We start from the raw sequence: 9,901 nt of genomic DNA, 5'->3' as shown, positions 1-9,901 counted from the left end.
AGTTCTGTAAGCTGTTCCCTACCCAATCTATTTTTTTAAGTTTACTGAGAAAGGGGAACTCTAAAATTGGGTGTTACTAACAGCTAGTTCCCAAATCTTGTTACAGTTTCTCCATTCTTGCTTTATGATTTGTAAAAGACGGTTTGGCAAGCATTTCAGGAAAATTCAGGCAGAGCTGGTGAGCCAGATTCCTCTTTCGTTTGCTCTTAAATATACATCCAGAATAACTGCAACTGTGAGTGCAGTTGTTGTAGTTATACAGTGCTTCGTGGAGGGTTGGTAAAAGCCCAGCATTTGTGTGGCAGAGGGGATGGTTGTGTATCTTTACTAGGATAAGTAGTAAAGCTTTGTTCTAAGAAGTTAAGTGACATGAAATGTTATTACAGAAGGTATTTGCAAAAGACTAAAGATGTTTAAAGACAGTAAAATTTCAGATGTGGGACCCAGCACTGCGCATTAATAGATGAGATTGTGTTGAAGTACAGGGATCTGCGTGACAAACCGCAGACAGACTGTAGGACTGGGCCCTTATTTACTGTTCCTGTTTCTTTTTCTGCTGTTACTAAGAAGCCCTCTAAATTATTAAAAGAGGGTGGAACATTGTTAAATTTATCTTTTTTTTTTTTTTTTCCCCAAGACAAATAATGTTAGGTGCGTTGGTGGGGTTTTTTTAAGCCCTATGTTCTGGAATCTGGTGAGAGTATTACCTTCCGTTTAGAACAGATGAAGAACTAGACATTTTCCAGCTTTTGTGGGTTTAAGATTCCAGTTTTATGCATGAGGTTCAGACCAAAAGCCAACTGATTTGTTTTCTGTGTAAAGCATTTAATATTTCTGACTTGGTTACAGTTTTCACGTGTTCCGTTCAAAATCCTGAAGCTCTTCTCTGTCTGTTACTACTTCAGCTTGGATGTTTTTTAATCAAATGAGCCTTGATCTATTAAAAAAAAAAAAAAAACAAATTCCTTTTTTTCAGAAGTCAAACCACTTTTCAGGGCAAATTAACATTTGAAACTTCAGATTTTGTAAGGCTGTTTAGGAGCCGCAGTACGGAAAAGCACTTAAAAGGTGCTGACTGAGTTTCCTGAAATAGGTGTCTTTTCCCAAGTCCTGATTATCCTATTGATTATAACCTCCAAAAGCAGCATGAATATGCATGAATGTTTTCAGTGAGAGTAGGATTTCTTCAGGACACACACAAGAACTGTGTGTGTCTTAAAGTGAGTAACCAATTTCAGATACAGATGGAGCCTTTGGAGGTCGAAAGTCCGCCGGTAGACATTCGCTGGCATTTTTAAATTGTATATATATTTATACCCAGGATATAGCAACAGCTTCACCACTGTGGCCTTTGTGTCTGCAGACAGCTCTCTTTCCAGCTAAAAATAGCAGTGGGCATTTAAGTTACGTTAGGCCATCAGTGCTGTGGGCTTTGTTCGCGGTAAAGCTCACCTGGTAGAAGTGCCCCACAGAGCTGGTTGGCAGGTGCGGTGCGCTCTGCGATGCTGAAGCACTGCCCAGGAATAATAGGGCTGAAGCAGAGATGAGAACGAATGGGTGATTTTGGTAGGTGCAGTCTGGCACTGCAGATGGAGTGAGAATTGTAGCGTGTGAGTTGGGGACAAGGTATGAGGTGGATAGTCAGGAAAGCAGGGTTACATTCCTGGTCCATTGGAGCTCTGTGCTGGGCAAATCAGTTGCCCTTTGATGTAGTTGAGTTGTCTGGACCAGCATGGAAATTTTTAGCAGGTGTTTGAAGACTGCATGGAGAGCTTCCTGAGAAAGGACTGCAGGAGATTGCTGTAGGTGGCACAGCATGAAGAGATAATCTGGCTGTGTCTGGTTTGTATTTGTACAGTGAGGGTAACGTATCTTTGTTTGGGGGAGAGTAAATTTAGAATGGTTTCTATTTGTATGTGTGTGTGTGTGTGTGTGTGTGTTAAAAACTCAAAACTACTCCGGTGCGTGCAGAGCTAATGAAATCATAGCATCACAGGACCTGAGGACTTCCTAGTTTTCCGAGTACTGATAGAGCAGTTGGAGATGTGTCTACTCACAGATGTAATTTCTGCTTTTTTTGTCTGTGGGTGAATCTTCATATTGCAGGTTAAGAAAGCCATTTGTGTCAAATACTACCCATGTATCTTTATTCCAATGTCTGTGGCCTGTAGCTCATTGGGAAGAGCAGAGGTACCAAAAGCCTTAGCTGGGGCAGTGCAAATTGGCTATGAGTTCTTCATCCCCTTTTCTTCTTAGCCAAGAGACAATTGAGGTACAATTTGATTTTTTTTTCTGGGATTAAAAAAAACAACAAAAATGAGGGAAGCCTCTCTTTAAGAAAACTTAGGTGTCTGTACCAGGGGGCTGCACAGCTTTCAGTGCGGGTGTTTTAAATACAGCTTCAAGTTTGTGTTTAGATAAGGCCCAAGAGAGTTATGGTGGAGCTATTAGGAGGGGAAGTGATTTTTTCTTAGACTGATTAAAATTCTTTGGGCTTTCTGTTTGTTTGTTTTTAAACATCTATTTAGCTTTTAATTAACATTTAAGAGAAAGGAAGCTGGTTAAATATTCAATACCTCCTCCCTTTCAATTAAGGTAGAACAGTACACAACACATGATGAGGCCTCTGGGAAGTATGGAAAAACAGAGAACAGGCTCCTGATTATAATTTCAGGGGGACTGAAAAGGTGAAACCCATCTGATTATTATTACCGTTAACAATAATAATGTCAAGGCTTTTTTCTGAACCTCAGAAAGCACTTTAAAGATGCTATGTATGCTGGGTTTTGCTTTTAAATACCTCCACTGTTCCTGCCTTGTTCTTATTTCAGGGGCAAGGGTATGGGCTGTGCTGATAAGTCTTTTTGGCAGCTTAGTTAGGGAGCTGCAGGTGCTCAGAGTTTTAATTTTTTTTTTTCACACTACCTGCCCTTATTTTTATTTTGATGCAGTTCTTTCAGTCCCAACAAGTTGACAGCCTCAAACCACCACATAGCCCTGGAAGCTCAACCAAGCAAATGGGGAAAAGCCATGCTGCTGGCACGCTCTGTGCTAGGGTCTGTTTTCTTTCCCTGTTTTTCCTTCTTGGAAAATCCAGTAACCTTTTGTCTGAGTCTGTTATTCCTCAAAATTGCAGGATGCCTTAATGAAAGCAATGGATAGGAAAAATATATTAGTATTTATAATTCAACAAATATCCTTCCTAAACTTAAATGACTCCTTTTCTTTAATTTTTTATTTTGAGAACCCTAATTTATCTAACCAAATCCTTCTTTTGTTAGCAATCCTGTTTAAAATAGAATTATATTTAATAATAAAAAAAGAGACCTTTTTACATGATGGAAACACCTCAAACCATTGCCCAAAACATGACATATTTTTAACCTTGCTGTTTCTTTTGAGTGTGGTGAGAAAACTTAACCTGTAGAAAGTACTTTGTTTTATATCAAGTGTCATCCTAGAATTATTTTTTTTTTTTAATCACTGTGTTACACAAATAGATTTTTTTAAGTGGAGCCACAGATACCAGTTTTTTTAAATGTATATGCCTGAATGAGTGGTTGGGTTTTTTTTTTTGTTAAGGAATGAAGAGAGAGCAGATGCTCAAATGCGTAACTGTTGGATGTGTTTCATTTACTGCAAGGTGTACTGGATTTCAGAGCACACTGACACTTAAAAACATGAATGTCTTACAGAAAGATTCCTGGCTACATGTAAACCAAGACTTTATAATTCAGCTTTGGATTGGTTGATGGGTTGGACGTGATGATCTCAAAGGTCTCTTCCAACCTGGTCTATCCTATCCTATCCTATCCTATCCTATCCTATCCTATCCTATCCTATCCTATCCTATCCTATCCTATCCTATATTAGCTTACTGTGATGACCTGCTGTCAAATGCATGGTGACAGTGCAAGTGCTTTAAGTTTCTATTTCTGCTCTCTTATTTGTCCTGCGATGGGTTTATATTTTCAAGAAACCCCAAGGTATTTCCTCTGCCATTCTTTGTTCCAAATACAAAAACACAGGAGCAGCTTTACCTGTGTGTCTATCTTGTGATTGCTCATCAGTAGAGTTAATCCTGCATATTCTATTTACTGGCTAGACTAAGACAAGAATTAGCTCAGTTTGTTCAAGAATAGAATTAGAACAGAATAGAATAGGATAGGAATAGGAATAGGAATAGGAATAGGAATAGGAATAGGAGTAGGAGTAGGAATAGAATTAACCAGGTGGAAAAGAATAAAATTAGCATGGTTTGTAATAGAATAGAATAGAATAGAATAGAGTAGAATAGAATAGAATAGAATAGAATAGAATAGAATAGAATAGAATAGAATAGAATAGAATAGAAGTAGAATAGGAGTAGAGTAGACTAGAATAGAATAGGATAGGAATAGAATAGAATAGAATTAACCAGGTTGGAAAAGACCTTTGAGATCATCGATATTTTCCCAATTATTGAGAGCCATTTCTACTTCACCTGTAAATAGCAGAAAACCTCCCATTTATTTCTGCTACAATGGTATTTTTTTTTCCTTTTAAAAACATTTTTAATAGGGTTTTTTTGTGTTTCAAAATGCTATTCATACAAATGAAAGGAAGTCTTTCCAGTTTCAGAGGATAGTTAAAATACCACTCTCTGTCAGAAGGTTCATATCTAAGTCATCCAGCTGAACTGAACATATTGTGTAAGTTTATTTGAAAAGTAAAAAGACTGGAATAAGCATCATGTGCATATATCTGGAACTAGTAAAATTGTGTTATCTAGAAACTTCTGTACTCCTCTATGATTAAAAGTTACACAAGCAACTTAAGACAGAATTCTCTGAATTAGTTAACCTCAGGTGTACCTGTTAGATGTAAGTGCCACTAACATCAGTTTTAGGTCATCTGGGTATACATTATATCCAGTTACAAGCCCATGCCACAGAGTTCTAGAAGATGATAAAAACCTCATGATGCAAAAAGGATTTTGCCTGTGGATCATGAAACAGGGTCCTGGTCAGGTGGACAGCATGGACTTCTCATTGTGAAGAGAGGAGGTGAGACTGAAGAGAAGCCTCCGCCTGATTCTTACCTTCCTCCTAGTCATTCTCCGGAATAAGAGCATGTTCAAGAGGGGTTAGAGGCATAGCAGGGATCGGTTTGGCAGATGTGCAAGCAGAGCTCTCCTAGGTGTCAAGGAGACACTGAGTCTTGTCTGCAGGAGGCTATGCAAATACAAGCCTTGCCAACATTTATGGTATGCACCCAGTGATACAATAGATAAACCTTGATCTTATGCTTTCTGTATTTTTCTTTTTCTCTCCAGATTCACGGAAGCAGTTGCCTGGTGAGGACAATACTGATGAAAAGCAGTATCAGTAAATCAATAACTTTTTTCTTTGGTTTGTTTTTTGTTTTCCAAGGCGAACACACACAAGAAACCAATTCACCTCATTCTCTGAAGAAGGATGTAGAAAACATGGGGAAAGGTAAAATAAATAAGGGCCTTTTACGTTACCAAACTGCTCTTTGTTTTAATAGAATATGAGGATAATAGGGGGCACTTTTGTTCTGCACCATATTTTAAGCTTGTCAAGTACCATATGAATAATATATGGACCTTTGGGTGGATATAATTGAGATTAATGCATATATATCAATCAATACATGACACCGTAATATAATACTTTAAAATAATATATTACATTGATTTATATTCATGGCTTTCTGCACAAAATCTATTGTAGGTCTATGCAACACTTTTTTTACTTCTTTTAGAACTGCTAAAATATTTTGTCTTGCAGTAATGAATTGCTCTGCAACTGTTCTTTCAAGAATTATTTATACAGATTAGCAAAACCACTTTTCTTCTCTCTTTGCTAGAAGAACTCCAGAAGGTTTTGTTTGAACAGATCGACTTACGGAGGAGACTAGAACAGGAATTCCAGGTGTTGAAAGGAAATGCATCTTTCCCAGTCTTCAGTAAGACACATGCCTGTGGTTTGGTGTTATTTGTGGGTGGGTGGTTGTTTTCACATTATTAAAGTGAGAGAAGTGTGTTCTCAATTGTGTTGCCAGGATCTTTGGCTTCATTCTGCTGAGGTTGATGGCAATCCTGCTGTGGCTTTGCACACTGCCTAAGCAGTACTTTGTAGAGGCAATCTGAAGCTGGATGCCTATTTTGGTGTATATGAGGTTTGTGGTGACAGGTTGCACAAGATGATCCTCGAGGTCTCTTCCAACCTTAGTGATACTGTGATACTGCAGTACTGTGATTTTCTACTGGTTTTGATAACATCAAATACAGTGAATAAACAACCATGGCTGGGATTTCTTGAGATTCAGTGATGTCCATGGCCTTGGTTTATTGGAAGCTTTTGGAGGCAAGGTACCTTGTAGTCATCTTTAGGTGTTTCTGGCTGATACTAGAGAATTGATATAGCTTTTGTTTAAGGAGCAGAAGACCTGTTTGGGTTTCTCCTCTTGAGATGAGCTATTTGAGATGATGCTTCCACCACAGCTGATCAGGGGGGTGCTGGTATCCAGGGGTGATGGAATGTTATGAACATGGGTTATGTAAAAGAAAACAAAATGGACACTTAATAGGGTTTTCATGAAGCTGTCAGAAAATTGAACTGTGCGCATAGCATTGGTTGAGGTCTTTGGAGGTAACGCTGGCAGCAACAGGGAAAAGTGTGCAAGAAGACACAGGGCTCTCCAAAATGCAGTGAATGTAGTGTTACAGATCTGGAGTGATCAGGACATCTCCATTGCTTTTTGACTGCCTGTAACACGGCAGCATGCAGAGATCAGTACCGTCCTGCAGGCTTTCACATCCCTGCCTTTTACAGCTCTGCAGCTCTTTGCCCAGTCTGCCCTTCAGTATTAAATGCAACCTAGAGGAAAAAGCATCTTTGAGTCCAACCTTTTCTGCTTTGTGAAGTCCAAAGGAGGTCTGACAGTATTTCCATTCATTGTTTTCCTGCTGTTGATGTTATGAGTTCTGTTTAAAACTCTTGCTTTTTGTCCTTGTGTTCCTGTGAGACTATACCCATAAGGAGCACTGCAGAGTTACTTGACTTGCAGCAAGCCAAGACAGATTTGGTATGACCCTGCCAGACTGATGTCATTTCTTTCTGCCCCTTGCTAACTTTTCTTAAGTCCTTCATGACTCAAGTGTCTCACCAGCACTCAATGCAAAATGTCCTTATGTTGGTTTATCATAGTTTCTGGAAGAGTTCAGAAACTCTCTGTTTTATTAGTCCTCTGAGTTCCTTTGTAGAAACTGGGGGGGACAAAAACCCCTGTATTACCAGTACAACCCACTGTTGCACCTCCCTGGATTGCTAGAAAAGCCACTTTCCTGTTCTTTAAAGAAAACAAAATTTTCCCTTTTCTGTAGCATCAGGTAGAGTAAGTTCAAGGAAGCAAGAAAGCATGAGGAGTCTGGGAATGACTCTGCCTTTAGCCCAAATATTGAAAGATGTAGACCCCTTCATAAATAAAGGAGAAGAGCTGCCTGAGGTGATACAGATATTAATGAAAGAAGGATAACCTCATCCTTCAATATAGATTCAGTCATTACTTGGGTTTGGGAGTGAGGTAATTGTCACATAATTTCTGTAGATCAAAACACTGCTGGTGTGGTATTGGTGAAATGGCATCTTGGAGTTTTGCCATTCAGGTCACTCATTTATCCTTTTGTTCTTTTACAGTAAAATTAATGCTCTGTCATTGCCATGTAAATAAACACTGCAATTAAACCACATGAAATACAATTCAGATAAAAGAACACATACGGCCGACCAAGGAAGTGGCGACTGAGCATGCCGGCTTGAAAAATAGGTGGTTTCAGCATACCACAAAGCAGTGGTCAATTTTCTTCAGGATTAAAATAGAAAACAGACAGTGTGCTATAAACCATGTGTACAAGTGACCGTAAAACCTCTTTGCAGATTTAGATTTACCAAAATAACACCCCGCCCCCCGCACGTGTAGTCATACAAGAGGAAAGGGTGTTTGTGAAGAAAGTAAGTGTGAAATCTAAGGTAAGTGCAGTTTGTCCTCTAGAGCAGTGTGTGCTCCAGCAAAAGAGGTAGGGTCTCTTCCAGGCTCTTGCTGCCACACAGGGTAGCTCCTTTGAGTCAAGGAGTCGGGAGGGGTTTGGCCAAACTGTTTGTTTTGCCAAGTTTTCCCAATGAAAGGAAAACTGAGGTAAAATTAAAATTGTATTGCCAGATTTATCATGGCTTGGAGACACTTCAGGAGGCTGTAGGAGAGAGGGAAGAGAAGGAAGGTAGTAGCCTTTATTTCCCAGTCTGGCTCATGCAGCATCAGGCTGAGTGGCCGTGGGGACTGGATCTCAGTCCCATCTGTGCAGATAGGAGCACACTAGCAGGATAATTTTCAGTCCCACAGCTGGTGGTTATTCACTGCCTCTGGATGAATAAGAAGCCTTTGGATTTAAGTCTACTCAACCTTTTTTATAAGGAGAAAATTCATCCCCATTTCAGCAGCAGGCAATATGTGAGACACATGTGTCTCTCTAGGATGTGCTCCTGTTGGGTTTCCAGGAGTTAACTCCAGAGTTAGGTTTTTGGGGGTCTTGCGTTTGGAACTGAGCAAATTTGGGGCATTACACATTAATGGCATCAAACCATCAGCCACAGAAGTGCTGTGGTGCCTTGTGTGTAAGTGGTGTTTGGCATGGAAATTAATGTTAAATGAGAACTGATATTTGCAAGCTCCTTCAACAGTACTATGCTGCTCACTTCTCCATGGCTAGATCTGCTTGAAATGTAGCCTGTAATAATTCACAGAACAGCAGACTATCTTCTGCTGTTTGTGCCTTAATGTTGGTGTGTTTTACTTGAAAGCTGCATGTAAGGTCTCTCAAAGCAGAGATCACTCAAATTAAAAAGGTCAGGTTACTTGAAGTAAATGAAGGAATTCGCTGTCTTGATAGAAATCTGAGTGCTGTGTGTGGTGACAGCGTACTCTTCCAGAACCTTCTGATGGTATGTACTTTTGACTTGCATGCATTTTGTCCAGCTGAATTTATCAGTGAGGTAATGAAATGGTGGAGACATAGCCTGGATAGTTAAAGTACTTAATTTTGTGTTAAGAAAACTATTTAAATATTCATATGGTTTCTCTTGGGTATTGCTCGTGGCTTTGTCTCTGAGCAGCCAGACTCAGATAAATGCTGCTGGAAAAATTGCCGTCCTTACCATGAACACCTCATTTCCACCATGAGCCTGGACATGTGCAGTGCAGGACTGAGCAAGATTTCTGAGCTGTTTGTTCCGAGAGGTGATGAGACTGTGAAGAGGCAGCCAGGAAAAAAGCATGGAGGAGGGAAGGAAGATGTCTCCACGTAGCCTACTCAGAAAGTGGAGGTCATGTGTAGAAGGTAGCACAGATCTATCAGTCTTTAGTGATCAGGACGAGAGGTGCTGACTAGAGGTTTTTATACAGCACAGATTTTGGGGGGGCAGGAAGAGAGGAATTGCAAACCTGCTTTATTTCAGTCAGCTTCTTTTTATGGTTAAGTTGGAGCAGAGTAAATAAGCTGAAAATGTCTGTGGATATTTACTTGAAATTTGCAGCATGTTATGAAAATAGTGTCATGTCCTTTTCTGTGAGGCCACGATGGACTGCTGATGGTTTCAGCCTGACAAGTTTTCTCCCTCTTTCTTTGTTTCGTTGGTGTTTTATATTCTGAAGTGCCTCATTGCCTATTAAACAACTTTCACTGATTGTTTAGGGGGCAAAATGCTTGTGTGAGAGAGTGCCCCCTTGTACTTTTCTTCCAGCCCTTTCTTATGCCCACACTTGCTGGGGACACATCCCCTTCCCCCACAGGCGAGGTACAACCTTTGTCTCTACTGTACTGTGCTGCAACTGCGCATTG

The 9,901-nt window shown here is 39.9% G+C and overlaps 1 protein-coding gene across 3 annotated transcripts in view; it reads left to right on the top strand.

The window, feature by feature from the left end:
• Positions 1-9,901, top strand: part of SKOR2 (SKI family transcriptional corepressor 2) — a 32,176-nt gene that overhangs the window by 6,213 nt on the left and 16,062 nt on the right. For all 3 annotated transcript variants that reach the window (XM_054178478.1, XM_054178477.1, XM_054178479.1), the window contains exons 5-6: positions 5,412-5,477; positions 5,872-5,970. In XM_054178478.1, the coding sequence (XP_054034453.1) occupies positions 5,412-5,477; positions 5,872-5,970 (165 nt within the window). The remainder of the gene's footprint in view (positions 1-5,411; positions 5,478-5,871; positions 5,971-9,901) is intronic.

The sequence above is a fragment of the Dryobates pubescens genome, chromosome Z, assembly GCF_014839835.1.
Source record: "Dryobates pubescens isolate bDryPub1 chromosome Z, bDryPub1.pri, whole genome shotgun sequence".
NCBI classification, from domain to species: Eukaryota; Metazoa; Chordata; class Aves; order Piciformes; family Picidae; genus Dryobates; species Dryobates pubescens.
This window is presented reverse-complemented; position numbering and strand designations above follow the sequence as displayed.